The 26139-nt window shown below is 44.9% G+C and overlaps 2 protein-coding genes across 32 annotated transcripts in view; one reads left to right on the forward strand and one right to left on the reverse strand.

Moving 5' to 3' along the window:
- Positions 1 to 820: 820 nt before the first annotated feature.
- C11H1orf43 (chromosome 11 C1orf43 homolog) lies at positions 821 to 24025 on the reverse strand. Of its 3 annotated transcripts, none has more exons than XM_007525354.3 (7): positions 23772 to 24024; positions 23321 to 23422; positions 14079 to 14196; positions 13830 to 13883; positions 8995 to 9161; positions 8849 to 8907; positions 821 to 3369 (listed from the first exon to the last, which is right to left on the reverse strand). In XM_007525354.3, the coding sequence occupies exons 1-7, from the start codon at positions 23835 to 23837 to the stop codon at positions 3174 to 3176; spliced, it is 762 nt and encodes a 253-aa protein (XP_007525416.1). In that variant the 5' UTR covers positions 23838 to 24024; the 3' UTR covers positions 821 to 3173. The 3 variants fall into 3 exon arrangements, with proteins under 3 accessions (XP_007525416.1, XP_060057518.1, XP_016044683.1); XM_060201535.1 differs by having other exon boundaries at positions 23497 to 24024; XM_016189197.2 differs by lacking the exon at positions 13830 to 13883 and having other exon boundaries at positions 23772 to 24025.
- Positions 24026 to 24252: 227 nt separating this feature from the next.
- The window catches only part of UBAP2L (ubiquitin associated protein 2 like), a 69320-nt gene continuing 67433 nt past the window's right edge, over positions 24253 to 26139 (forward strand). For 25 of the 29 annotated variants that reach the window (XM_060201487.1, XM_060201493.1, XM_060201500.1 and 22 more), the window contains exon 1: positions 24305 to 24446. The gene's annotated coding sequence lies outside the window, so the exon portion shown is untranslated. Of the gene's footprint in view, positions 24447 to 26139 lie in introns of all 29 variants that reach the window. The other 4 variants (XM_060201501.1, XM_007525352.2, XM_060201503.1 and 1 more) reach the window with 2 other exon arrangements.

The following is a 26139-nucleotide window of genomic DNA, read 5'->3' on the forward strand; positions in this document are numbered from 1 at the left end:
CAAATCAAGACAATGAGATATCACTTCACTCCTGTGAGAATGTCATACATCAGAAAAGGTAACAGCAGCAAATGCTGGAGAGGGTGTGGGGTCAAAGGAATCCTCCTACACTGCTGGTGGGAATATCAATTGGTCCAACCTCTGTGGAGAACAGTCTGGAGAACTCTCAGAAGGCTAGAAATGGACCTACCCTATGACCCTGCAATTCCTCTCCTGGGGATATATCCTAAGGAACCCAACACATCCATCCAAAAAGATCTGTGTACACATATGTTCTTGGCAGCACAATTTGTAATAGCCAAAACCTGGAAGCAACCCAGGTGTCCAACAACAGATGAGTGGCTGAACAAGTTGTGGTATATATACACAATGGAATACTACTCAGCTGTAAAAAATGGTGACTTCACCGTTTTCAGCCGATCTTAGATTGACCTTGAAAAACTCATGTTATGTGAAATAAGTCAGAAACAGAAGGATGAATATGGGATGATCTCACTCTCAGGCAGAAGTTGAAAAACAAGATCAGAAAAGGAAACACAAGTAGAACCTGAAATGGAATTGGCATATCACACCAAAGTAAAAGACTGGGGTGGGTGGGTGGACAGGTCTATGAAGGATGATAAATGACATAGTGGGGGTTGTATTGTTAAATGGGAAACTGGGGAAGCTTATGCATGTACAAACTATTGTATTTACTGTTGAATGTAAAACATTAATTCCCCAATAAAGAAATAAATTTAAAAAAAAAAGGCCCTATGGGAATGGTTTATGTAGACGCAGAGCCCCCAGTGATAACCCTGGAGGTAAAAAAAACATTAGAAAGGGATGTCACATATTTTATTACTTACAGATAGAGAACCAGAGAAAGAGTGAGTAGTGAAAAAACCACAGTACTGAAGTTTCAGTATGTGGGATGGGTTTGAATCTGGGTCACATACATGGAAAAGTTGGACACTATCCAAGTGGACTACTGCACCAGCTGTATTTATTTTTTAAAATTTACTTTCATTAGAAAGAGATTAGAGCACTGCTCAGTTCTGACAAATGGCAGTGCTGGAGACTGAACCAGAGAACTCACACGTGCAAGCTGTATATGGTGTTGTACATCTACCCATCCCTCCTTTATTCAATGCTACAATTCAATTATTGCAGGGGCTTAGTGCCTGCACAATGAATCCACCACTCCTAACAGTCATTTTTCTTTTTCTTTTCCCCTCCAGGTTTATCATTGGGGCTCTGTGCCTGCACTACGAATCCACTGCTCCTGGAGGACATTTTCCCCTTTTGTTGCCCTTATTGTTATTGGATAGGACAGAGAGAATTTGAGAGAAGGGAAGACAGAGGGGAAGAGAAAGACACATGCCCACCTGCTTTACCACTTGTGAAGAGAACCCCCCCTGCAGGTGGGGGACCCGGGGTCTCAAACCGGGATCCTCATACTTTGCACCACGTGCGCTTAAGCCCTTGTGCTACTGCCTGGGCCCCTTTTACTGTTTGACAGACGAAGATATCAAGAGAAAAGGAGTAAATAGAGAGGGAAAAATAGAGACACCTGCAACACTTATGAAGCTTCACCCCTGCAGGTGGGCATCAGGGACTTGAGCCAGGTCCCTGCACCATAGTAATATGTGTGCTCTACCAGGTATACCGCAGCCTGGCCCCGATGCTTCGTTTTCTAGTTGTTTAATTTATTAAAGTCAAATCAGGGAGTCGGGCCGTAGCACAGAGGGTTAAGCGCAGGTGGCGCAAAGTGCAAGGACCGGCATAAAGACCCCAGTTTGAACCCCCTACTCCCCACCTGCAGGTGGTGAAGCAGGTATGCAGGTGTCTATCTTTCTCTCTCCGTCTTCTACTCCTCTCTCCATTTCTCTCTATCTTATCCAATAACGACAATAATAACTACAAAAATAAAACAAGGGTGGGAGTCAGGCGGTAGCGTAGTGGGTTAAGCGCACATGGCGCCAAGTGCAAGGACCAGCATAAGGATCCCGGTTCTAGCCCCCGGCTCTCCACCTGCAGGGGAGTCACTTCACAGGCGGTGAAGGAGGTCTGCAGGTGTCTTCCCCTCCTCTCTCCATTTCTCTCTGTCCTATCCAACAACAGACATCAACGACAACAATAAAAACTACAACAATAAAACAAGAGCAACAAAAGGGAATTTAAATAAATAAATATTAAAAAAATAAAACAAGGGCAACAAAAGGGAATAAATATTTTTAAAAGAGATGAAAAAGAAAAAATAAAGTCAAATCAGGGGAGTTGGGCAAGGACTGGCGTAAGGATCCCAGTTTAAGCCCCCAGCTCCCCACCTGCAGGGGAGTCGCTTCACAGGTGGTGAAGCAGGTCTGCAGGTGTCTGTCTTTCTCTCGCCCTCTGTCTTCCTTCTCCATTTCTCTCTGTCCTATTTAACAACAACATCAATAACAACAACTACAACAACAATAAAAACAACAAGGGCAACAAAAGGGAAACTAAATAAATATTAAAAAAAATAGTCAAATCAGTGCATTGGTCTACCCATCCTCCAGAGTCCCATAATAACCCCAATAAACAAGGGGGAGATAGGATAGGATATGCCAGGTGTCAAATCACCCCCCTTTCAATTTATTCATGATAGTAAGGGATAAAAATAAAAGCAAAGGACAGATCTCCAAACATTATGGAAATTGTATTATGTTTTAAAACATCACTTCCCCCCAAAGATTTATTTTCAATACATCCTGATTTAAGTGGAACACCAGGTAAGCTGTTCCACATACCACCTGTGGGCTCACCTGAACTCCCTAGTAGTTCTTGCTACAAACACAATTTTCTATTTAACTGTGTACAGTTTAACAGATACGGAAAACACGAAACCCACTAATCCCAGCTCTCACTTTGGAAAAGGGCAGATGAGCTATGATCAAAACCAAGTGAGGACTTTTAAAGAGAACAATTATAGCATCTGAGTTAAACTCCAGGGAAAAAAATGTGTTACCAGAGGGGAAAAATTTTTTTAACTGAAACTGGTCAGAAGAAAGCGCTGGAGAGTAAGTCTCTAGACATGAGCACTATGAGCTCTAATGCAGTGAGAACTTGGGCTGAGCAGACTTGGTCCTGAGTTAGGTGACTTGAGGCTGCCTGGCATGCACTGTAGTCTGTCTGGCTCCGTCAACAAGAGTCCTTCAGTTCCATCAAAGAGTACTCTCCAATGTATTGTAGTTGTCCTTAAAGCTCTTCAATTCGAGGAAGTGTTTGGCACGTTTACTCTTCTGACTAGAGGGGAGGTATGTCACCTGGATGGTTGTTGGGGAGACCTCAGGAGACTGGGTTAGGTCTTTGGCTGCTGACTGGTGTTGACGCTGAGAGCTCCCACTCCGTGCTTTGACCCTGGAGAATAAAAAGGGTGGGTCTTATGAACAGAAAGAAGACTAAAAGAATACAGTTAGGGATCATCCATTCCACAAATGCAGCTTTAGCTACAATGAGTTCTGGCTTATCTTACTTATAAACTAGTTACTAAAAGCTTATCTGGTAGCTTAGAAATAGTACAGGAGGGACTGAGCAGTGGCGTACCTGGTTGAGTGCATGTTACAGCGTACAAAGACCCAAATTCAAGCCCCTGGGCCCCATCTGCTGGAGGAAAGCTTTGCAAGTGGTGAAGCAGTGCTGCATGTGTTTCTCTCCCTCTCTACCACCCTCTCCCCTCTCAATTTCTTTTTTTGTCTCCAGAGTTATTGCTGGGGATCAGTGCCTGCACTATAGCACTATGAATCCACTGCTCCTGTAAGCTATTTTCCCTTGTTGTTTATGGTTATTATTATTGCTGTCATTGTTGTTGGATAGGACAGAGAAATGGAGAGAAGGGAAGAGAGAGAGGGCGAGAGAAAAATAAGACACCTACAGACTGGTTCACCGCCTGTGAAGCAACCACTCTATAGGTGGGGCACCGGGGGCTTGAACCGGGATCCTTATGCTGGTCTGTGCGCTTTGCGCCATGTGCACTTAACCTGCAGCGCTACCGCCTGCCCGCCCCCAATTTCTAACGGTCTCTAATAAGACAATAATAAAAAAAAAAAAAAGTTGCACAGGAACCAATTTTCTTACAGAGATTGCCTCTGGCTCACCCTTTATTTCATTATGCTCAAGCTTTATTTATTTACTTATTTTTTTTTAAAGAATTTATTTATTCATGAGAAAGATAAGAGAAAGAACAGACATCACTCTGGTACATGTGCTGCGGGGGATTGAACTCAGGACCTCAAGCTTCAGAGTCCAATGCTTTATCCACTGCGCCACCTCTCAGACGACACAAGCTTCATTTATTAAAGAAAGAAAAAGAGGAGGAGGACCAGAGCATCACTGGCATGCTTTTGAGTCCATTGCTCTAGTCACTGTACCACTTTCCTGGGCTACTTAAACATTTTTAAAAATTTTTAAAAACATTTTATTTATTTCAGTGAGATACAAAAAGAAAGTAAGGCAGAGTGGTCTGGAAGGTGGCACAGTTAAACATTGGACTCTCAAGCATGAGGTCCTGAGTTCAATCCCTGGTAGCACACAGAGTGATGTCTGGTTCTCTCTCCTATCCTTCTCATGAATAAATAAATAAAAATCTTAAAAAAAAAAAAAAGGCAGGCAGGCATGCACGCACCAGAGTACAACTCAGCTCTGGCTTATGGTAGTGCTGGGCATGGACTTCCAGAGTCTCCAGGCATGAAAGACCTTTTTTCTTTTTTTAGACTATTTAAAAAAATATTTATATATTTATTCCCTTTTGTTGCCGTTGCTTTACTGTTGTAGTTATTGTTGTTGTATGATAGGACACAGAGAAATGGAGGGAGGAGGGGAAGACAGAGGGGAGAGAAAGATAGACACCTGCAGACATGCTTCACCGCCTGTGAAGTGACTCCCCTGCAGGTGGGAGCTGGGGGCTCAAACCGAGATCCTTACGCTGGTCCTTGTGCTTTGTGCCACAAGGACCTTTGTGCCACAAGATCCTTACGCTGGTCCTTTGTGCTTTGTGCTTAACTCACTGTGCTACCGCCTGACTCCTGAAAGTCTTTTGCTATCTCTCCAGTCTCTCCATCTGTTCTCTGGCTTATTAATTCTCTGTGGGGAATTAAACCTGAAACTTTGTGGAGCCTCAGGCACAAAAGTCTTTTTTTTAATTTAAATTTATTTATTTTCCCTTTTGTTGCCCTTGTTGTTTTTGATGTCGTCATTGTTAGATAGGAATGGAGAAATGGAGAGAGGAGTAGAAGACAGAGGGGGAGAGAAAGACACCTGCAGACCTGCTTCACTGCCTGTGAAGTGACTCCCCTGCAGGTGGGGAGCCGGGGGCTCGAACTGGGATCCTTATGCCAGTCCTTGTGCTTTGCGCCACATGCGCTTAACCCGCTGTGCTACTGCCCAGGCACAAAAATCTTATATGCTATTCCCTTTGCCTTCCCCAGATATTATTTTTGTATTATATATAAGAGAGTTTCACATGAGACCCTGAAACCCTAGAAAAGATAAAATCTCTATGTTCTGATATTTTACTGAGCTGGAGTAAAAAAAAAAAAAGATGCATATAAACACAGGCAGCTTCTCTTATTAGTCTGTAGAGTAGCATCTATTTCCTAATGTGAGAGGTAACTCTAATGATCTATGACCTGACAACTAATATTTTACCACCTAATATTTTACCACCAGGGCTTCATACCTGCACAACTGTACCATTCCTGGTAGAAGTTTTTTTGCCTGTAGGGTTATCTTTGGGGCTCAGTGCTTGCACTATGAATCCACTGCTCCTGGGGGCCATTTTTTTCTTTTCCTTTTTTAAAATTAATTTTGATTTTTTAAAAAATATTTATTTATTCCCTTTTGTTGCCCTTGTTTTTTATTGTTGTAGTTATTATTGATGTTGTTGTTGTTGGATAGGACAGAGAGAAATGGAGAGAGGAGGGGAAGACAGAGAGGGGGCAAGAAAGATAAGACATCTGTAGACCTGCTTCACCACTTGTGAAGCAACTCCCCTATAAGTGGGGAGCTGGGGGCTTGAACCAGGACCCTTACGCCAGTTCCTGAGCTTTGCGCCACATGCGCTTAACCTGCTGCGCTACCGACCAACTCCCTGATTTTTTATTTTTATTGGATAGGACAGAGAAATTGAGAGAAGAGGGGGGGGATAAAGAGGGAGAAAAAAGATACCTGCAGATCTGCTTCACTATGCATCCACCCTGCAGATGAGTAATGGGGGGCTCGAATCTGGATGACTGCACTTAACCACTTAACTGGGTGCTTGGTATTTATTTATATATTTTTTCCACCACTGTAACATCTGAGGCTCAGTGCCTATACAAACACTCCAGCTCTCATGGTGTTTTTTTTTTTTTCCTTTTCTCCCATTAATAAATGGAGAGACACAAAGAGTAGAGACTTCCATAGCACTTCTCCCATTAATAAATGGAGAGACACAAAGAGTAGAGACTTCCATAGCACTTTTCCCATTAATAAATGGAGAGACACAAAGAGTAGAGACTTCCATAGCACTTCTCCCACCACCCATGAAGTCTCCCTCCTTCAGGTGGGCCAGGGCCTGGGTCCATTTTTGTATTTTTTTTTAAATATTTATTTTATTTATTTATTCCCTTTTGTTGCCCTTGTTGTCTTATTGTTATAGTTATTATTGTTGTTGTCGTTGTTGGATAGGACAGAGAGAAATGGAGAGAGGAGGGGAAGAAAGAGAGGAGGAGAGAAAGATAGACACCAGCAGACCTGCTTCACCGCCTGTGAGGCGACTCCCCTGCAGGTGGGGAGCCAGCCGGGGTTCGAACCGGGATCCTTATGCCGGTCCTTGTGCTTTGCGCCACCTGCGCTTAACCCGCTGCGCTACAGCCCGACTCCCCATTTTTGTATTTTTTATACTTAACTATGTGCGCTTAACCGGGTGCTCCACCACTCAGCCTTTGAAGCTTTTTCATTTCTTCATTTTTCACCAGAGCACTGTTCGGCTCTGGTTTATGATGGTACAGGGGATTAAACCTGGAACCCTGGAGCTTCAGGCATGACAGTCTCTTTGCATAACCATTGTGCTATCTACTTCTACCACCACCCCCTTTTTAAAATTGGGAGTGAATGACAAAGAAGGAGAAACAGAAAGAGAAGGGGCTGGGTGATGGTGCACGTGGTTGAGCACACATTACAATGTGCAAGAACCTGGCTTCAAGCCCCCAAATCCCCATCTGTAGGAGGAAAGCGTTGCTTGCTGGTGAAGCAGGGCTGCAGATATCTCTCTCTCTCTCCCACTCCTCTAGATTCACTCCCCATTCCTCGATTTCTGGCTGTTTCGATCCAGTAAATAAAGATAATTAAAAATAAATAAAAAGATTAAGCACACGTGGCATAAAGCAAAAGGACCAGCCTAAGGATCCTGGTTCAAGCCCCTGCCTCCCCACCTGCAAGGGAATCGCTTCACAGGTGGTGAAGCGGGTCTGCAGGTGTCTCCCCCCCCCCCCCCCCCCCCCGTCTTCCCCTCTTCATTTCTCTCTGTCCTATCCAACAATGACAACATCAACAGCAATAATAACTACAACAATAAGAACAAGGGCAACAAAAAGGAAATAAATAAATATTTAAAAAATCTTAAAAAAATAAAATAAATAAAAAGAAAGAAAGGAGGAAAAGACACAATGGCACTGCTTTAGTGCCCATGAAGATTTCCCCTTAACATGGTGGCCAGCAATCTAAATCCAGTTCTGTACACATGGTGAAGTGTGCTCTCTAGTGGGTAAGCTAACCCCCACAGCCCCACTGCCCACCAACAAACTTTTTTTTTTTTTTTGGCCATCAGGGTTGTCACTGAGGCTTGGATTACACTGTTTCTGGTACCCCCCCCCCAGCTCTAGTGAAAAATAGAGGGGACTGGGGGACAACATAATGGCTACTCAAAAGGCACAGGTTAGGTGGTAGCACACCAGTAGAACACACACATGCATTACTATGGACCCGGGCTCAAGTCCCTGGCCCACCTGAAGGAGGGAGACTTCCTGAGTGGTGGGAGAAGTGCTATGAAGTCTTTACCCTTTGTGTCTCTCCATCTATTAATGAAAGAAAAAAAAAAAGGCCATCATGAGAGCTGGAGTGTTTATGTAGGCACTAAGCCAGATTACAGTGGTGAAAAAAATATATAAATACCAAGCAGCTCTCATGCCTGAATTTCTGAGGTTCCAGGTTCAATTCCTAATACCACTGTAAGGCAGATCTGAGCAAGCTCTGGTAAAAACAAAAACGGAAAAAGATGAAGACAGAAAGAGAAAAGGAAACACCACAGTACTACTTCACATCTTGCAAAGCTTCCCCACTGCATCTTTAGTGGTAGCTGAGCCATGGTCTTCACATGATAAAGTGTGCTCTCTAATGGGTGTTCCCCCTACTGGCCCACCAACAAATTTTCATTTTCATTTTATTTTTTATTGCCAATAGGGTTATGGCTGGGGCATGGTGCACTAAGAATCCATTGCTCCAATTGACTATTTTTTCTTTTTTTCCTATTTTATTAGATAGAACAGAGAGAAATTGAGAGGGGAAGAGGAGATAGAGAGGGAGAAAGATAGAGACCTGCAGATCTTTTTTACTGCTCATGGAAGCATCCTCCCTTCAGGTATGGAACAAGGTCTTCTTGAACGCTGGTCACTGTGCATGGCAATGTGTTCCCTCAACCGGGTGCACCACTAGCTAGCCCCCACCAATAAACTTTTTAATGTTATCATGAATTTTGTCTTTACTGCTTGACAAAGACAATTTCACTGTGAGAAAAATTCAGCACTACAGTATTCTCAAACAAGCCCCCTATGACATGTCCTCACCCACCCCCACAACTCACACTGTGGTCAGTTCATTCAGGGCCTCCTGATAGCGCAGGTACTCACTCTGGCCAAAGACCTGAAGGAAGAGGAAGAAGTGTAAGGATCCTGGTCTGGAGCAGTCAGCCATTCAGTTTCTTGAAGGAGAAAGGAACTTCCAGCTTACCCCTGTCCCATAGCGGGCTGTCTCATAGCCATCCAGCAGCGTGTCAATGAGGGTCTTGCGAACACCCTTAAAAGGAGTGCTGGTGTTTCGAAGATCTAGCAGGTAGGAACGGAAATTCTTGCCCATTACTGAACGGGGATGCCGGCCTTCAGCATGAAACGGAATCTCTGAGGACATTAATAGCACAATGATATATATATATATATATACACCCATTTAAAATTTTTAGTGATTTAATAATGGTTTACAAAATCTTAAGATTACTGGGCTATAGTTCTATACTGTGCACCCGCAGTTCTATGCTTGTTCTCCTGAAGATTTACTTATTATTGCCAATTAATGACTGGGGCTTGGTGCTGGCACTATGAATCCACTGCTCCTGGCAGCCATTTTTTCCATTTACTTTTTTGTTCTATTTTACTTGATAGAACCAAGAGAAATTGAAAGGGGAAGGGAGACAGACAGGATGAAAGACCTGCAGACCTGCTTTGCCACTCGTGAAGTACCTGCAGGTAGGAAGTGGGGGCTTGAACTGGGGACCTTGCACATGGTGGTATGTGCGCTTAACTGGGTGTGCCACTGGCTAGCCCCCAGACTTTTTTTTTCGAGTAAGACTCACAGATAGACCAGAGCACTATTCTTTCATATACAGTGGCAGGGATCACAGGTGTCATGCATATAAAGAATGTGTTCTAGGAGCCCAGGCAATGGCACATCTGGTTAAGTGTACACAGTACCAAGCACAAGGACTCACGTTAAGGATCTGGGTTCGAGACTCCACTACTCATCTGCAGCAGGGATGCTTCACTAATGGTGAAGCAGGTCTGTAGGTATTTTTCTTTTTCTCTCCCTCTCTATCTCCCTCTCTATCTCCTTCTCCTCTTTCAATTTCTGTCCTATAATATAAAATAGGAAAAAAAAAAAAAAAAAGGGAAAAAATGGATTTGCAGTGCAAGCAACCAAGCCCCAGTGATAACCCTGGAGGGGGGAAAAAAATGTGTTCTACTCATGCAGCAACCTTCCTGACTCTCTATTTGTTAATATTTCTAGTTAATATCCCAAACTTACAAATAGGATGGGGACCAAAAGGTGGCAAACATGTTACCATGTGTAAGGACCCAGGGTCAAGCTCCTTGTCCACACCTGCAGGGAGTGGTGAAGCAGTGCTGCAGGTGTCTCTTGCCCAATCTTCTCAATTTCTTTCTGTTCTGTCAAATGAAAAAAAAAAAAAAGAGGGGCCAGGTGGTGGTGCACCTGGATCCAAGCCCCTGGTCCCCACCTGCAGGGGGAAAGCTTTGCAAGTGGTGAAGCAGTACTGCAGGTGTCTCTTCTCTTTTCCTCTTAATTTCTGGCTGTCTCTATCCAATAAATAAAAAATAATAATAAAATGAGAGAGAGAGACTGCTGTGAGCAGTAGATTCATTGTACAGGCACCCAGTGACCCTAGAGGCCAAAAAAAAAAAAAAAAAAGACACACCTGGAGGTGTGGCTATAGAGTAGCGGCTGTCTCACATTACTCCCCTAGTCAAAACTAGAAAAAGCAACCAGGATCACCTGAAAACTCAATAAAATACAACTGCAGACATGTGTGGTTAAGGATAGGTAAGGGGTGAAGGAGATATTCCTAGGACTCAAGAAGCTGTACTTCACCTGTGAACTCAGGGTCAACAGCATACTGAACTGCCCACAAGGACTCGCTAGTGTTAAACAAAAATCTGGCTGAATTTAAAGCCCTTTGACTGGTTCAAGCTTCCACAGCTGGCTAGAAAAATAAATCCCAGTCAACTTCTGGTGGCATGGCAAGGATTTATTATTGTAGCACATCACTCCTTCCTGAGATCAAGTTAAAACAACCGTTAAAAAAAGAAAAATCAGGGGAGTCGGGCTGTAGCGCAGCGGGTTAAGCACAGGTGGCGCAAAGCACAAGGACCGGCATAAGGATTCTGGTTCGAACCCCGGCTCCCCACCTGCAGGTGAGTCGCTTCACAGGCGGTGAAGCAGGTCTGCAGGTGTCTATCTTTCTCTCCTCCTCTCAGTCTTCCCCTCCCTCTCTCCATTTCTCTCTGTCCTATCCAACAACGACAACAACAATAATAACTACAACAATAAAACAACAAGGGCAACAAAAGGGAATAAATAAATAAAATAAATATTAAAAAAAAAATCACCCCAAAACTCACCAATTTATAAGTGACTTCATATATATATATATATATATTTTTTTCCCTTTTGTTGCCCTTGTTGTTTTTCATTGTTGTTGTAGTTACTGATGTCATCATTGTTAGATAGGGCAGAGAGAAATGGAGAGAGGAGGGGAAGACAAAGAGGGGGAGAGAAAGACACCTGCAGACCTGCTTCACTGCCTGTGAAGCAACTCTCCTGCAGGTAGGGAGCTGGGGGCTTGAACCGGGATCCTTACGCCGGTCCTCGCAGTTTGCACCATGTGCGCTTAACCCACTGCACTACCACCCGACTCCCAACAGTGACTTTTTAAAATTTTTAAAAAAAAATATTTATTTATGGGAGTCGGGTGGTGGCGCTCCAGCAATAACCCTGGAGGCAAAAAAAAAAGTCAACTACTGGATAGTTTTGCTCATATGTGCAATCTATAGGTCTGATACTCATAAACTTGAAAACAAATAAGAAGCAAACTGTTTTTAAGATTTGTGGTGGTGAGGGCCAGGTGGTGGCACATTCAGTTAAGCGCACATATCACCATGCAGAAGGATCTGGGTTTGAGTCCCTACTCCCCATATGCAGGGAGGATACTTCACAAGTGGTGAAGCAATCTGCAAGTGTGTAGCTTTTTCTTCCTCTCTATCTCCCCCCCCCTCACTTCTCTCTGTTCTGTAAAGAAAAATAGAAAAAAACAGGGGTCTGCTTCACAAGTTGGTGAAGCAGGTCTGCAGGTGTCTTTCTCTCCGTCTTCCCCTCCTCTCTTGATTTCTGTTTTATCCAACGACGACGACATCAATAACAACAACAACAACCACAACAACGATAAAACAACAATGGCAACAAAAGGGGGAAAAAAGCCTCTATGAACAGTGGATTCGTGGTGCAGGCACTGGGTCCCAGCAATAACCCTGGAGGGAAAAAAAAAAAAGCCATTGGGAGCTGTGGATTTGCAGTGCTAACACTAAGCCCCAGCGATTAACCTGGTAGCAATAAAATAAAAGAACCTTGGTAGTCATCACTGAAAGGTGGAAGGGTAGAGATACAGATCTTTGGTGGTGGGTTTGGTGTAGAACTATAATCTACTATTAATCATTAGTAATAAAAATTTAAAAAAGAAATGAATTAATCAATAGGGGGAGCTGGGAAGGGTTTTTGTTGTTATCATTGGGCTTCACCACTCCCCAGGTCACCTTTGTCCTTATGTAAAAAGAGACATAGATAAAAACACTACAGAACTGAAGCTTTCTTCAGTAAGGTGTGGCTTGGGCTCAAATCTGGTTCATCATGTTTATGACAAAGCAAACACATTATCTAAGGAGCTGTTTCTTTCTAATGATGTTAAAAGAATAATTTTTTTAAATTTATTTTATTTGATAGGATAGCAAAAAATTGAGAAGGGAAGGGGAGACAGACTGAAGAGAGAGAAAAAGACCTACAGCACTGCTTTGCTTCTCATGAAGCTTCCCCCCTGCAGGTGGGGCTGGGGGGCTTGAACCCGGTCCTTACGCATAGTAACATCATGGGGTGTGGCATTGCCTAGCCCCAAAAGTATGTATTATATCTCTTTCTCCATCTCACATTCTATTAAGAAAAAGAAAATTGCTGGGGTGGAGCTGTTAGGCAGGCACCAAGTCCCAGTAATAACCCTGGTGGCAAAAACAAAAAATGAAACAAAATGTAAGTACATTACTTGTGTCTGAATGGTCACTGGTGATAAGCTGAACCAATGACATACAATAGTGTCCCCATCTGGCTTTAATAAGAACTATTGGGGGTGGTGGTGACGCACTTGCTTGAGTGCACATGTAACAATGTGCAAGGACCAGAGTTCAAGTCCCCAAGTCCCCACCTGCAGGGGGAAAGCTTCACAAGTGGTGAAGCAGGGCTGCAGGTGTCTATCTCCCCTTTCCTCTCAATTTCTGTCCAATAAGTGAATAAAGATTAAAAAAAAAAAGAAGAACCATTAGATAGGGGAGATAGCATAGTGGTTAAGTTAAAATGATTCCAGCTCTATTATAATCCAGACCTGCACAGTGCTCTAGTAAAAATAAAGAAAAATAAAGAAAAACAAAGTACAAACTAGCTGCCTTGGACTTAGTGAAAAAACAGATGTCACTTACCTTTGGAAGAAACTACCAGCATCTAGTTTATAAAACTAGGTTACTCTTGCCTGAAGAAATGATGCAGGCAGCTTACTTGTTTCTTCAGGCGAGAATAACCTAGTACTTTCAAACTCTAGGAAAAATTCTCCATGAATGTGCAGAAAGGACAAATTCTGGTGGTATACCTAGCTAAGTACACAGGTTACCATGTGCAAGGATCTGAGTTCAAGCCCCCCAGTCCTCACCTGAAAGAGGGAAGCTTCAAGTGGTGAAGCACTGCTGCAGGTTGTCTCTTTTGCTCTCTCCCTCCCTACCACCCCTTCCCCTCTCAATTATCTGTCTTAATCAAAAGAAAAGAGAAAAAAAAAAAAGGCCACCAAAAGTGGTAGATTTATTGTGCAGGCACCAAGTTCCAGTGATAACCCTGGTGGCAATAAAAATAAATGAATATATAAAATCCTATTTAAAAAAGGAACAAATTCTAGTGTACACAAAGTGCCCCCTCCCCCCGTGAGCTTTCAGGAACCTGAATGGACCCTTTTGAGTAGCCCTTACCAGAAGCACGAATGGCATCCAGAGCTTTCATTCTGTATAGATAGTTGTAGCAACCTGTTGAGAAAGACATCGGTCTCAGGAATAACTCTCCCAAAGCTCTCTAAACTCCAGTAAGCTAATAAGCTGACTCCATACATCTGCTATATATTCAGAGACACAGCAGCCATGCAGTTGTTGAGAACCCTAAAATCAAAAGCATTATGAATTTATGACTTTCATTGAATTATCCCCCAAAAGCTTGCCACATACTCTGATACCCCTGAGTTTCCAGTTGTAGTAGTCTTGCATCATCATCTGCAAGTAACTGTGGTTCATACTTGATATCCTGAACCTTGGACAGCCGGATGTCAATTTCCTCTTTCAAGTCCTGTTCAAGTAGAGAGAGGAGTACACCGTTACTTATGCTATATTCTGCTTCCTATCAGTCTGGCAAACGGGACAGAGCAAATTGTAAGCAGCTAAGAACAGCAAAGAAACTCTTTTGATTACTGATACTAAGAGGTAAAAATTAAGAATTTGTAGTAGGGAAAAAGCTCAACTGGTAGAATATGAGATTGACATGCTCAAGGCTCCTGACTTGATCCCTGAAGATGCATGTGCCAGAGTGGTATGCTGACTTTTCTCATGTGAGGAAAACAACAACTTTGTTTTAATACACTTATTTTACCTTGGGATGCATTGGATCGACCTTCTCGTGGTGCATCCCGTGAGTACCCATTCATTGGGGAAACTGACGATCCTTCCTAGCCGACTGAATCCACATGGATCCCAGTCACTTTCAAAGCCAGCAACAAGCAGCTCCTGACAGCTTTCAACCTGACCTGTTGACTGGCTACGGAAGAAGGGCAAACGCTAGAAGAAGAATTTTACCTTCTCCTCCCTTCTCAATTTCTCTTTGTCCTATCAAATAAAAAAGGAAAATAAAAAGGAAAAAGTGGCTACCAGGAGTGGTGGATTTATGTGCAGTTACTACGACCCAGCAATAACTCTGGCAAACGCTAGAAGAAGAAGAAGCAATAACTCTGGTGGTAAAACAAACAAACAAAATGTCCCCTTTGCTTGGCATGTCCACAGGTGTGCTCTACTGGGTGAGCCTCTCCCAGTCCCTCATTCAGTGAAATTCTTTATCTCACATAAAGTAAATAAACTTTTTTCAAAAAGCTGAATTATTTAAAGAATTTACCTACTAACATGAAAGAAATGGGCAAGGGAGAAAGTGGTTACACAAGATGTTCATGCCAGAGGCTCTAAGGTCTCAGGCTCAATTTCAGGTAACACCATAAGACAGAGCTGAGAAGTGCTCTTGGGGGGCAGGGGGATCACTCTGGCACACATGATGCAGGGGATTGAACTCAGAACTTCATGCATTTAAGTCCAACACTCTAGCCAAAGTGTTAACTCCCAGACCTCAAGATTCAAGATACAATGATTAAAGTGCTGGGCTTGCAGAGGCCAAGCAGTGGCGCACCTGGTTAAGCACACATATTACAGTGTAAAAGGACGTGGGTTCAAGCCCCTGGTCCCCACCTGCAGGGGGAAAGCTTCATGAGTGGTGAAGTCAGGTTGTAGGTATTTCTCTGTCTCTTTCCTTCTCTATCTCCCTCTCTCTTCTCAATTTCTCTGTCATAAATAAATAAAATAAAAATTTTTAAAAAAGTGCTAGACCTACAAAGTCTTGAATTCAATCTCCAGCATCACTGCATATGTCAACATGAAGCTTCTCTTTCATTAATGAACAAATTTAATTAAGTCATTAGGATGACCACTGGGAGGTGGCTCACCTAATAGAAAGTACACTTTAACTTGCCCATGGGTTACCCTGACCACCAAATGGGAACACAAAAGGGAAGCTTCATGAGTGCTGGAGCAGTACTGCACCTCTCATCCTCTATCTACAGGTACTGAGTTCAATTCCTGGTATTGCATATGCTGCTAGTTCTCCAGTCTCTATCATTAATAAATAAACCTTTAAAAAAAAAAGTGAGAGTGGTGCAAATCCCAGCAAAATAAAACAACAAAAAGGGTGTGTATGTGTTAAGTTGGTGGTGTAGATATCATATTAGGACGAACATAAGTATCTACCTGTACCCATTAGTTTAAGAAATGGAACTTTGGGCAGGAGTAGAAAGCATAATGGTTATGCAAAGAAGCTCCACAGTCCCCCCACACCACCACAAACCAGAGCTTCGCACTGCTCTGATAAAACAAACAAACAAAAATAGGAACTTCACCCCTACCTTTGAAATCTTGTGTGTACAGGCTGGGGCGACAGCCTAATAGTTCCGCAAAAAACTATCATGCCTGAGATTTTGAAGTCCCAGGTTCAATCCTCAGCATCACAATAAGCCAGAGCTGAGCAGTGCTCTCTCTCTCATTATTCTATCAGTATCTCATTAAAATGAAAAAATTATTGTGGTCTGGGAGGTGGCACAATGGCTAAGGCTCTAGACTCTCAAGCATGAGGTCCTGAGTTCAATCCCCAGCAGCATATGTACCAGAGTGATGTCTGGTTCTTTCTCTCACCTGTCTTTCTCATTAATAAAATTTTTTTTTTTTTTAGGAAAAAAAAAACTTGTCTACACATCCCTGGTTAAACAAAATTTGTCTTAATAACAGCCTTATTTTTCTTCAGTTTTACCATGTGTCAGCCTAAATATATTGAACTTTTTCTGATTTTGAAGTTTATACAAATGGGAAAAAATTTTTTTTGAGTTCTGCAAACTTTGATGCATCCATTTTAAGTGTGTAGACTGATGTGTTTTTGACAAATGAATACACCCACTCAATTACTACAAGATACAGAAGATTTCAATCATCTAAAATATTCAATACTCTTTTGCAGTTAAACTCTCCCTCCCCAGGCAATCATGTGCTTTCTAACAATATATACAATGTACTGTAGTATATATAGCATACTGTATTAATACATATAGTGTACTGTAGAATTTCATTTTTAAAAAAGTTGTTATAGAACTAGAACATTACTCTGACAAGTAAAGTGCCAGGATTGAACTCAGAACCTCATGCTCAGCAGTCCAGTCTTTGTCCACAGAGTCACTGCCCTAGACTAAGGCCCTAGCAGGTCTTGTAGGCGTCTTTCTCTCCCTGCCTGTCTTCCCCTCCCCTCTCCATTTCTCTCTATCCTATCTAATTAGGACATCAATAACAACAATAAAACAACAAAGGCAACAAAAGGGGGAAGAAAGAAGGATTCCTGGTACAGGTACCGAGAATAACCCTGGAGGCAAAAAAAAAAAAAAAAGCTACCTAGGGTGGAGAGTAAATAGCATGGTTATGCAGGAACTCATGTCTGAGTCTCCAAAGTCCCAGGTTCAATCCCTGTACCACCATAAGCCAGAGCAGAGCAGTGATTTGATAAAAAAAAAAAAAAAAAAAAGACAAAAAAAGGGGGGTGCGGGGCGGGGCATCAGTTTAAGTGCACATAGTACTAAGCACAAGGACTCATGCGAAGATCCCGGTTCGAGACCCCAGGTCCCCAGCTCTCCCCCTGCAGGGGAGGACTCTTACAAGTCTGTAAGTATCTTTCTGTCTCCCTATCTCCCCTATCTATCTCAATTTCTCTCTGTCCTAGCCAATAAAATAGAAAAAATGGCCTCTAGGAGCCATGGATTTGTAGTGTTGGCAACAAGCCCCAGAGACAAACAAGCCCTGGAGGCAAACAAAAGACAAGCCCCAGAGACAAACAAGACCCTGGAGGCAAACAAAAATAAAAGCAAAAACAAAAAAACAAGGGAGTAGGGAGAAGAGCACCAGGTTAAATGCACATAGTAAGAAGGCAAGGACCGGGGGTTGGGCAGTAGTGCAGCGAGTTATGCACACATGGCACAAAGTGCAAAGACTGGCACAAGGATCCCAGTTTGAGCCCTGGCTCCCCACCTGCAGGGGAGTCACTTCACTCCCCAGGTGAACTATACAGCTGGCTCCTTCATGCTCATGTATCTCCAGTTTGCTTTTATTCTATATATATATCTATGTTCAAGATTATTTCGGGTTGTCAGGAAAGCTGTAAATGTCACAAGCAATTCCATTATATATATTTTTGTGTATGTCTTACAGTACAGGAGTAAAAAGAAAAAAAATTTTTTTTTTTTGCCTCCAGGGTATCACTGGGTCTCAGTGCCAGCATTATGAATCCACTGCTCCTGACAGCCATTTTTTGAATTTTATTGGGATAGAGACAAAACCCAGATCCTCTTTGCATAGCCATTATGCTATCTGCCCTACTCTCATCTTTAAATAGTCTAGGGAGTCTGGCAGTAGTGCAGTGGGTTAAACGCAGGTGGTGCAAAGTGCAAGGACCAGTGTAAGGATCCCAGTTTGAGCCCCCGGCTCCCCACCTGCAGGGGAGTTGCTTCACAGGTGGTGAAGCAGGTCTGCAGCTGTCTGTCCTTCTCTCCCCCCTCCATTTCTCTCTGTCCTATCCAACAATAACATCAACAACAACAACTACAGCAATAAAACAAGGGCAACAAAAAGGAATAAAATAAATATTTAAAAAAATTGTAGTTTAGTGGGAGAGGCATTTAATGATAATAGTCATTATTAAAAAATTTATTAATTTCACATGAGAAAGAAATTCATATGAGATGGAGAGGTAGAGAAAAAGAATCCAGGGAGTTAGGCGGTAGCAATAGCACAGCGGATTAAGCGCAGGGGGCGCAAAGTGGGAGTAGCTTCATAGGTGGTGAAGCAGGTCTGCAGGTCTCTCTCCCCGTCTTCCCCCCTCTCCATTTCTCTCTGTCCTATCCAACAATGACGACATCAGTAACAACAACAACAATAACTACAACAATAAAAAAGCAACAAAAGGGAATAAATATTATTAAAAAATTTTAAAAAGGGGCCAGGTGGTGGCACACCTGGTTGAGCACACATTACAGTGTGCAAGGACCTAGGTTCAAGCCCCTAGTCCCCAGCTGCAGGAGGAAAGTTTTGCAAGTGGTGAAGCAGTGTTGCAGGTGTCTCTCACCCTCTCTATCCCTCCCTTCCCTCTCGATTTCTGACTCTTTATCCAATAAATAAATAAATAATTTTTAAAAATTTAAAAAGAGAGAGAATCCAGAGCTCTATTTTGGTATATGCATCACGGAGGATCAAAGTAGGGCTTCCCCTGGCTGCAAACAGAAAATTAGACATCAAGAAGAGGCACAATAGTGTAGTGGATAAAGTGTTGAATTGGTAAATCTGAGGTCTCAAGTCCCTAGTTACATATATGCCAGAATGATGCTCTGTTCTGTTTTAACCTCCAGCTCTCTTCTCCCACCACAGGGGCTGGCACTCTCCCCCCACATCTCTCTCTCTCTGATCTGTTCAGATTCTCACTAATAAATAAAATAAAACCTAACCTAAGGGCCAGGTGGTGGTGCACCTATTTGAATGCACATGTGACCGTGTGAAAATACTAGGGTTTGAGCCCCTGACTCCCACCTGCAGGGGGGATACTTTATGAGTGGTGAAGCAGGTCTGTAGATGTCCCTCCCTACATCCCCCCCCTTTTTTTTTTACCGGAGCACTGATCAGGTCTGACTTATGGGGGTACAGGGTATCGAACCTGAGACATTGGATCCTCAGGCATCAGAGGAGACTCCTTGCATAACCATTATGCTATTTACTCCTGCCCAGGTGTCTACCTTCTCCACACCTCTCAATTTCTCTGTCCTACCAAATAAATTAGGAAAAAGAAAAAAAGAAAGGCAAAAGGCCTTTAGCCTGTAAGGAAAAAAAAATTGGGGTGCACCTAGTAGAGCACACACATTACCATAAGTAAGGTCTGGTGTTTAAGCCCCCAGTCACTACAGTGCTCCCTTCCACTCTCAATTTCTGTCTCTATCACATATATATATTTCTTCATTTGACAGGACAGAGATAAATTTAGAGGAGGAAATAGACAGACACCTGCAGTTACTTACTTCAGTGCTTACTGAGCTTTCCTTCAGGTGGGGAGCAGGGGCTGGAACATGGGTCCTTATGCATTATAATGTGTGCTTAACCAGGTGTGCCACCAGCTAGCCCCTCAAATAAACGCATAAAAAAATGAAAGGGGGAAAAAAATCATGCCACTTAGGAGAGGATATAGCAGTGGAGCACAGGACATGCCGATAGGAGTTCCTGAGTTTAATCTGCAGAACTGCATAGAGTGCGCTGTCACTAAGTACAGCCTTTTCTTTTTACTATTCTTTTCTTTTTGCCCCCATGGTTATTGCTGGGGCTCAGTGCCTGCACCATGAATCCACTGCTCCTGGAGGCCATTTTCCCCCCTTTTGTTGCCCTTGTTGTTGTAGCCTTATTGTGGTTATTATTGTTATTGTTGATGTAGCTCATTTTTGGATAGGACAGAGAGAAGTGGAGAGGAGGGGAAAACAGAGAGGGGGAGAGAAAGACACACCTGCAGACCTGCTTCACTGCCTGTGAAGCGACTCCCCTGAAGGTGGGGAGCCAGGGGCTTGAACCAGGATTCTTCCACCGGTCCTTGCTTTGCGCCCATATGTGCTTGACCCACTGCACCACCACCCGATCCCCACAGCCTTTTCTTTTTTGTGGAACTGGGTACTTGTGATTTCATGGCTCCAGGCTCCTTTTCATTCAATTAGACAGAAAAAGACAAAATACTAGTTTCCTCATTGACACTGACCCTTCCACAGCTCAAATGTTGGCTGTGTGCAAGGTGGTGCAAGCACCTCACCCAGTGAGCTATCCCTCTAAACTTTTATTATCTTTTTTTCTTTTAAGAGGGTAAATTTCTTTAGCAAAGTCAATGTCTCTTGAATGAACAACTTTACTGCTCCCAGGTGAAGGAAAAAAGATCCCCCCGCCCCAGAGGAGAGAGACAGGTCACACACATCATTCAAGATTTCTAGGTATCATGGCACTCCAGTGTGGTGCTGAAACTCAAACTTATGTCATGTACATATGAAGGCATGTGCCCTACCAAATGAGCTAACTCTACAGCCTAAATAATCTTAAAAGGAGGCTGGTGGGGTGGAGATATATAGCATAATGGTCATGCAAAGAAACTTTCAGGTACAGGCTGGTGGCACACCTGGTTAACTGCACACATTACAGAGCACAAGGACCCAGGTTCAAGTCCCCAGCCCCCACCTGCGGGGGGAGGGGGGAGGAAACTTCACAAGTGAAGCAGGTCTGCAGGTGTCTATCTTTCTTTCCATTTCCTCCTCTCTCCATTTCTCTGTCCTATCCAACAATGACGACATCAATAACAATAACTACAACAATAAAACAACAAGGGCACCAAAAGGGAATAAGTAAAAAAAAAAAAAAAATTCACATGGCATGAAGCGCACAAAAAAAAAAAAAAAAAAAAAAGATCCTCGTTAGAGTCCCTTGGCTCTCCACCTGCAGGGGCTCGCTTCACAAATGGTGAAGCAGATCTACAGGTGTCTATCTTCCCCCTCCTCTCTTGATTTCTGTCAGTCCTATCCAAAAACAATAACAGCCACAATAAACATGGGCAACAAAAGGTAAAAATGGCCTCCAGGAGCAGTGGACTCGTAGTGCAGGCATTAAGCCCAGTGATTATCCTGATGGCAAAATAAATAAATAAATAGGAGCTGGTAAGGGGAACAATTACTCTGGAGGACAGAAACAACAAAGAGGGGTGGGGCAGGGGCCATCAAGAGTTGTGATTTAGGGGTGGGGATATGGTTCAGTGGGTGTCGCACAAACCTTTAACAAGTGAATAGGTGGAATCCCTTGGCACAACAGGGAAACACCATTAATTGAACAAAAGAATGGTGGAACTGTGCTTTGGTGCTATTCCTTTCTCCCCACACATCCCCACCCCCTTCTAAGGAGGCTGAATAAAAAGCTGAGGGAAGGCTGCTCAGAGGAATCACCAACTATGATGCACTGGGTTCATTCCCTATAACTGAAGGAGGAGGAGGGGGAGGGGGAAGGGGAGAGGGAGGAGAAGGAGGAGGAGAAGAAGAAGGAGAAGAAGAAAAACAAAAAACTGAGAGGTCGGGTGGTGGCACACCTGGTTGAGTGTACATGGTCCCAGGTTCCAGTCCCTGGTCCCCACCTGCTGGGGGAAAGCTTTGTGAATGGTGAAGAAGTACTGCAGGTGTCTGTTTCTTCTCACCCTCTTCCCTCTCAATTTCTGGTTGTCTGTATCTAATAAATAAAGATAATTAAAAAAAAAAAACACATACAGCCATTATCAGGCTTGAGATGCCTGTAAAACACACAGGCAGAAATCACCATAGGATCTCAGGCAGTAAAAATCTTTTGCACAATTATTGTGCTATTTCCCAGCCTCCTCAGCAGACTTTTTAAAACAAGGACAAAACATAAATAAATCACCTAAGAACAAAGTGCAAAGGAACTGTTCAATATTTTTTGTATTGTTTTCAGGTAAGTCCTTTTTATTTTCTTAGATTTCAGTTTGTAGTATTAGTAATGGCATTTATGGAGCTCTTAATAATCCAAGGCTTGTGACCAGGGAGGTGGTGCAATGGATAAAGCACTCAACTCTCAATCACGAGGTCCTGAACTTGATCCCCAGCATTCAATGTACCAGGGTGATCTGGTTTTCTTTATTGTTAAATTTTTTTTTTTTAAATGTAAAGTCTTACAAAGCCAACCCTCTTACTGAATTGGGACTAATTCTAATCACCTAAAGCAAAAATTAAAAACCATCAGGAACATCATACTACTGTGAGAAAATAGAATTCCCCAAATTTAGACTTGTCCATTAAAGTAGAAAACGTGTCGTAGAAACTAGGTAAGATGAAATACACTAATGCACTAATTGTTTCAGCTCCGCACCTGGCGGATACGAATGTTTATCCTGAAACTGCATACCCTGTAACCCCTGCCTCCTCAGCTGTATGTTAACTTGTCCATTTGGCTTCTGTAAACACTGCTTGCTTTCTCCCTAGAAGGTTAAGAATAGAATGTTAACTCCTTGAGACTTTTACCCCAAAGATAAATTAGAGGACATGCAGACCCCTCTAATCATGCAGACACCCCTCCACTTTTCCCTTTTAAAGGAGGGTGAATTTCAAGCCTGGTTATCTCAGAGCCAATCTGAGTCCCGGCCTGGGATCCCTCAGCTGAGGTTTGTCTTTGTCTTTTGGTGTTGTCTTTTTGTAAGTATGTGGACTGGCCTTATTTTCACTTTTAAACTTAAGAATAAATTCCTTATACTTCACTTATATACTGGAGTCGTGTCAGTTTGTGTGGGTTTGGATCAGAAGTGCTCTTACACTACAAAAAGCCAGCGATTTTAATTCAACCCTTCCTTCTGCAGACAGAAAAAAAAAAAAATCAAGCTCCTGGATAAGCTACTGTTAAGCCACAGCACCGAACAGGTTTTACTCAAGAGCCCCTGTCTGTTCAGTCCAGGAAAGGAAACAGGAGAATTAGCATCAACATCTCCAACAGCAAAGAAAAGATCATCGTAGGTCGCACTCAATGGAGAAGCAGGCTTATTCTGTGTCTTAAGGACCTACCTTGGGGGCATTGTGTCCCACAGGGACATGCGGTCCCCTTCGAGATTTCATTGCAAAGCGCATGATTTGCCTCTTCACAAAAATAAATAGCAGTACAAACACCTGTCCAAGAGATGAGAAAAGTGAAAGGGTCTTATAATAATTTTAAAAAGGAGAACGATAAACAGCATGCTCACACTTCAAATCCCCAGGTTCGCGCTCAGGGGATCTTCGGGTTATTCTGGGGCCAAGGCTGCCTCCGCGGGGCGGGTGGAGGATCTGGGTCTTGGGTTCAGAGGGTGGGTGCTCGGCCCGGGGCGGGCGGACCGAGTCGGCGACCTGGACCTCCAGGTCCCTATGCCCCGAATGAGCGCAGGTGAGCGGGTGGAGAACGAGGGCGGGATCGGCTCAAGAGAAGGACCCTATTCCGTTGTGCAGAGACGACCGCAGGGTGGCGTGTGGGTCTCCTCACCAGGCTCCCGTAGGCCATCACCAGCACGACATTCACCCCGGACAGCCAGTTACTGGTAGGCGCCATGGCCTCCCTACTCCACACGGCGCCGCTCTGGCTGGCGCCGCTGTCCTGCCCTATCACCAGGGGCTCTGCCAACCCCACGGCGCCAGGGATCTCCGAAGCTCCCCAGCCATTTCCTTACAGGGAACAACTCCGACTGACCCGACCTAAAAACATGGCGGACGGGGGAGGGCTAGGGCGGAAGGACCGCCTCCCCGCCGCTCTCCAGCACGTGACTCGGGGCATCGATGGCAACTGAGAGCGACGGAACTACGCCAGCGAGAGGATGGGTCCGTGTGTCACGTGAGGGGCGGGGCCGCCGTGTAGGAAGAGGGGCGGGCGCGCGCTGCCCGAGCACGGCGTCTCGTGGCGCGGCGGCGCGCGCACGCAAAGCGTGCGCGGCCCCTTTTCGCGTCACGTGCCAAGGGACGCAGGCAGGCAAGTGGGAGGGGAAAGGCGCGAGAGCGAGCGCGAGAGGGGCAAGGAGGGAGGGGGGCGGGGAGGAGGGCACATCTCATCACGTGACAGGGGCGGCGCGGCCCGGGGTGTCAGTGTGGAGGAGACTGAGGTAAAGTTGGGAGCGCAGCGGCGTTGGCGGCGGCGGCGGCGGCAGCGGCAGCGCGGCGGGGCCGGGTATTGTCCGCGGCTCCTTTAAATCCGCGATTCCCCTTTTCCCCTCCCTCTTTTCCCCCCTCTCCCCACCGCCCCCTGCCCCGGTAGGCCTCCTGGTATCGTGTGTCCCCTCTACTGTCCACCTCCTGGCCGAGCGAGCCTTGGCGCCCCCCCTCCCCACCGCGGCGACCGTCGGAGGTTTTGTTTATGGTTGGTTCGCGGCCTAGTGGGCCGCGCCAGAGCCGGGGCCTCGATTTGGGAGCGTGGCCGGGGCGGGGCTTGGGGTAGCCGGCTGGGAGGGGGGGCATGTGGCTAGCGGAGCCCGAGAGGGGGAGGGAGGGCGAGGCCGAAGCCCGTGGGGGAGAGGGGACTCCCTGAAGCCCACCCCTCGGCGGGCCTCCGCTCCGGATCTGGCCTGTTTGGGGGCGGCGGGCGGGGGTGCGCGCGGCCCGCGGGGTGGAGCTGCCCCCAACTCCCCCATGTGGCCCTCAGTTCCGAGTGCGGAGGATGAATCTGTTCCAGGGGGAGGCGAGTAGGCGCCGCGGGGCGGGCGGGCGGGCCTCCCTTCCCCTCCCCTCCCCATCTCTTCTCCACGCGTGGGCCCCTCTTGGTCCCCAGCCTCTTTGTCAGAGCCTCTGCTTCCCCTTCCTCCCTCTGCACCGCCTGGGCCCCGCAGCAGGTCTCCCCTCTCCCCCGCCCGCGTGTCCTCCCACTGGAGTTTGGGGTGCCTCCAGCTATCGGGGTTTTTGCCGGGGAGCTGGCTCTGCAGGCCCTCGTCTTGGGGTGTTCTGCCCGGGGGATGTCACTGGAGCCGCCCCGGGTGTGTGTTCACACTTCTCAGAATGGGCTGAGACCCCGAGCCTTTCTAGACCCCCTTCGCCTGGTGGCCAGCCCCCAAATGGCTGTCCAGACTGATGTCACAAACAGGAGGCTGCACCTCTTGCACCCTGCTTGAAATGCAGCCACTTCGGGTGTAGGATGTTGTGGAAAGAAAAACGCAGTAACAGGCTGCTGCTCCTTTTTGTTTGTTTGTTTGTTTTTTTTTTTTTGGTTATTGATATCTTCCCTCCCCCCTTGTTCTTTGCTCTTGACTGTTCCTGATTGCTAGGCAGAGAAATCCTTTTTCTGTTTGTTTTGTTGTTTCCTTTTCATTTGCCCCTTCCACCACCCATTTCCATCTGCGAGGCTCAGAGATTTGACCTGTGGGGAGGTGATGAGACTCAAGGACATCAGCATTGTTGCTTGAGAACTAAAAACAAAGCCATCTGGGTTATGTGTAGTGTGGGGTAGGAACTACCCGGAGATCCTGCACCGTGGTCCTTAAATAAAACTTAGCGTGTCACCACGATTTTGGTCTGGTCGTGATGAACAAATGGGAAGTGGGGCCAGGATGGAAACTGATGGTGAAACTCCCTGGGCTTTGACATTTTTTACTTCCAGCCCCCTCTAAACAACCCCCCCCCACACACACACACACCTAACTGGGAAAATTTTAAAATTAGGTTCAAGATGCTGGGGAAGGGAGTAAAGGGTCATTTCACTAGAGCTTCCAGGAAAGCTAGTTACTCTTAAAGGTAGTACAGAGCCTTCTAGCACCCCCAGTCCAGCCTCAGTTGCTGAATTGTTGCTCATCTTAGATTGTAAGCTCCCTGAGGGCAGCAACCGAGTCAAACTGCTTTTGTATTTTCTGAAGTACTGGACACACAATAGATAC

This window comes from Erinaceus europaeus, chromosome 11, assembly GCF_950295315.1.
Source record: "Erinaceus europaeus chromosome 11, mEriEur2.1, whole genome shotgun sequence".
Classification (NCBI taxonomy): domain Eukaryota; kingdom Metazoa; phylum Chordata; class Mammalia; order Eulipotyphla; family Erinaceidae; genus Erinaceus; species Erinaceus europaeus.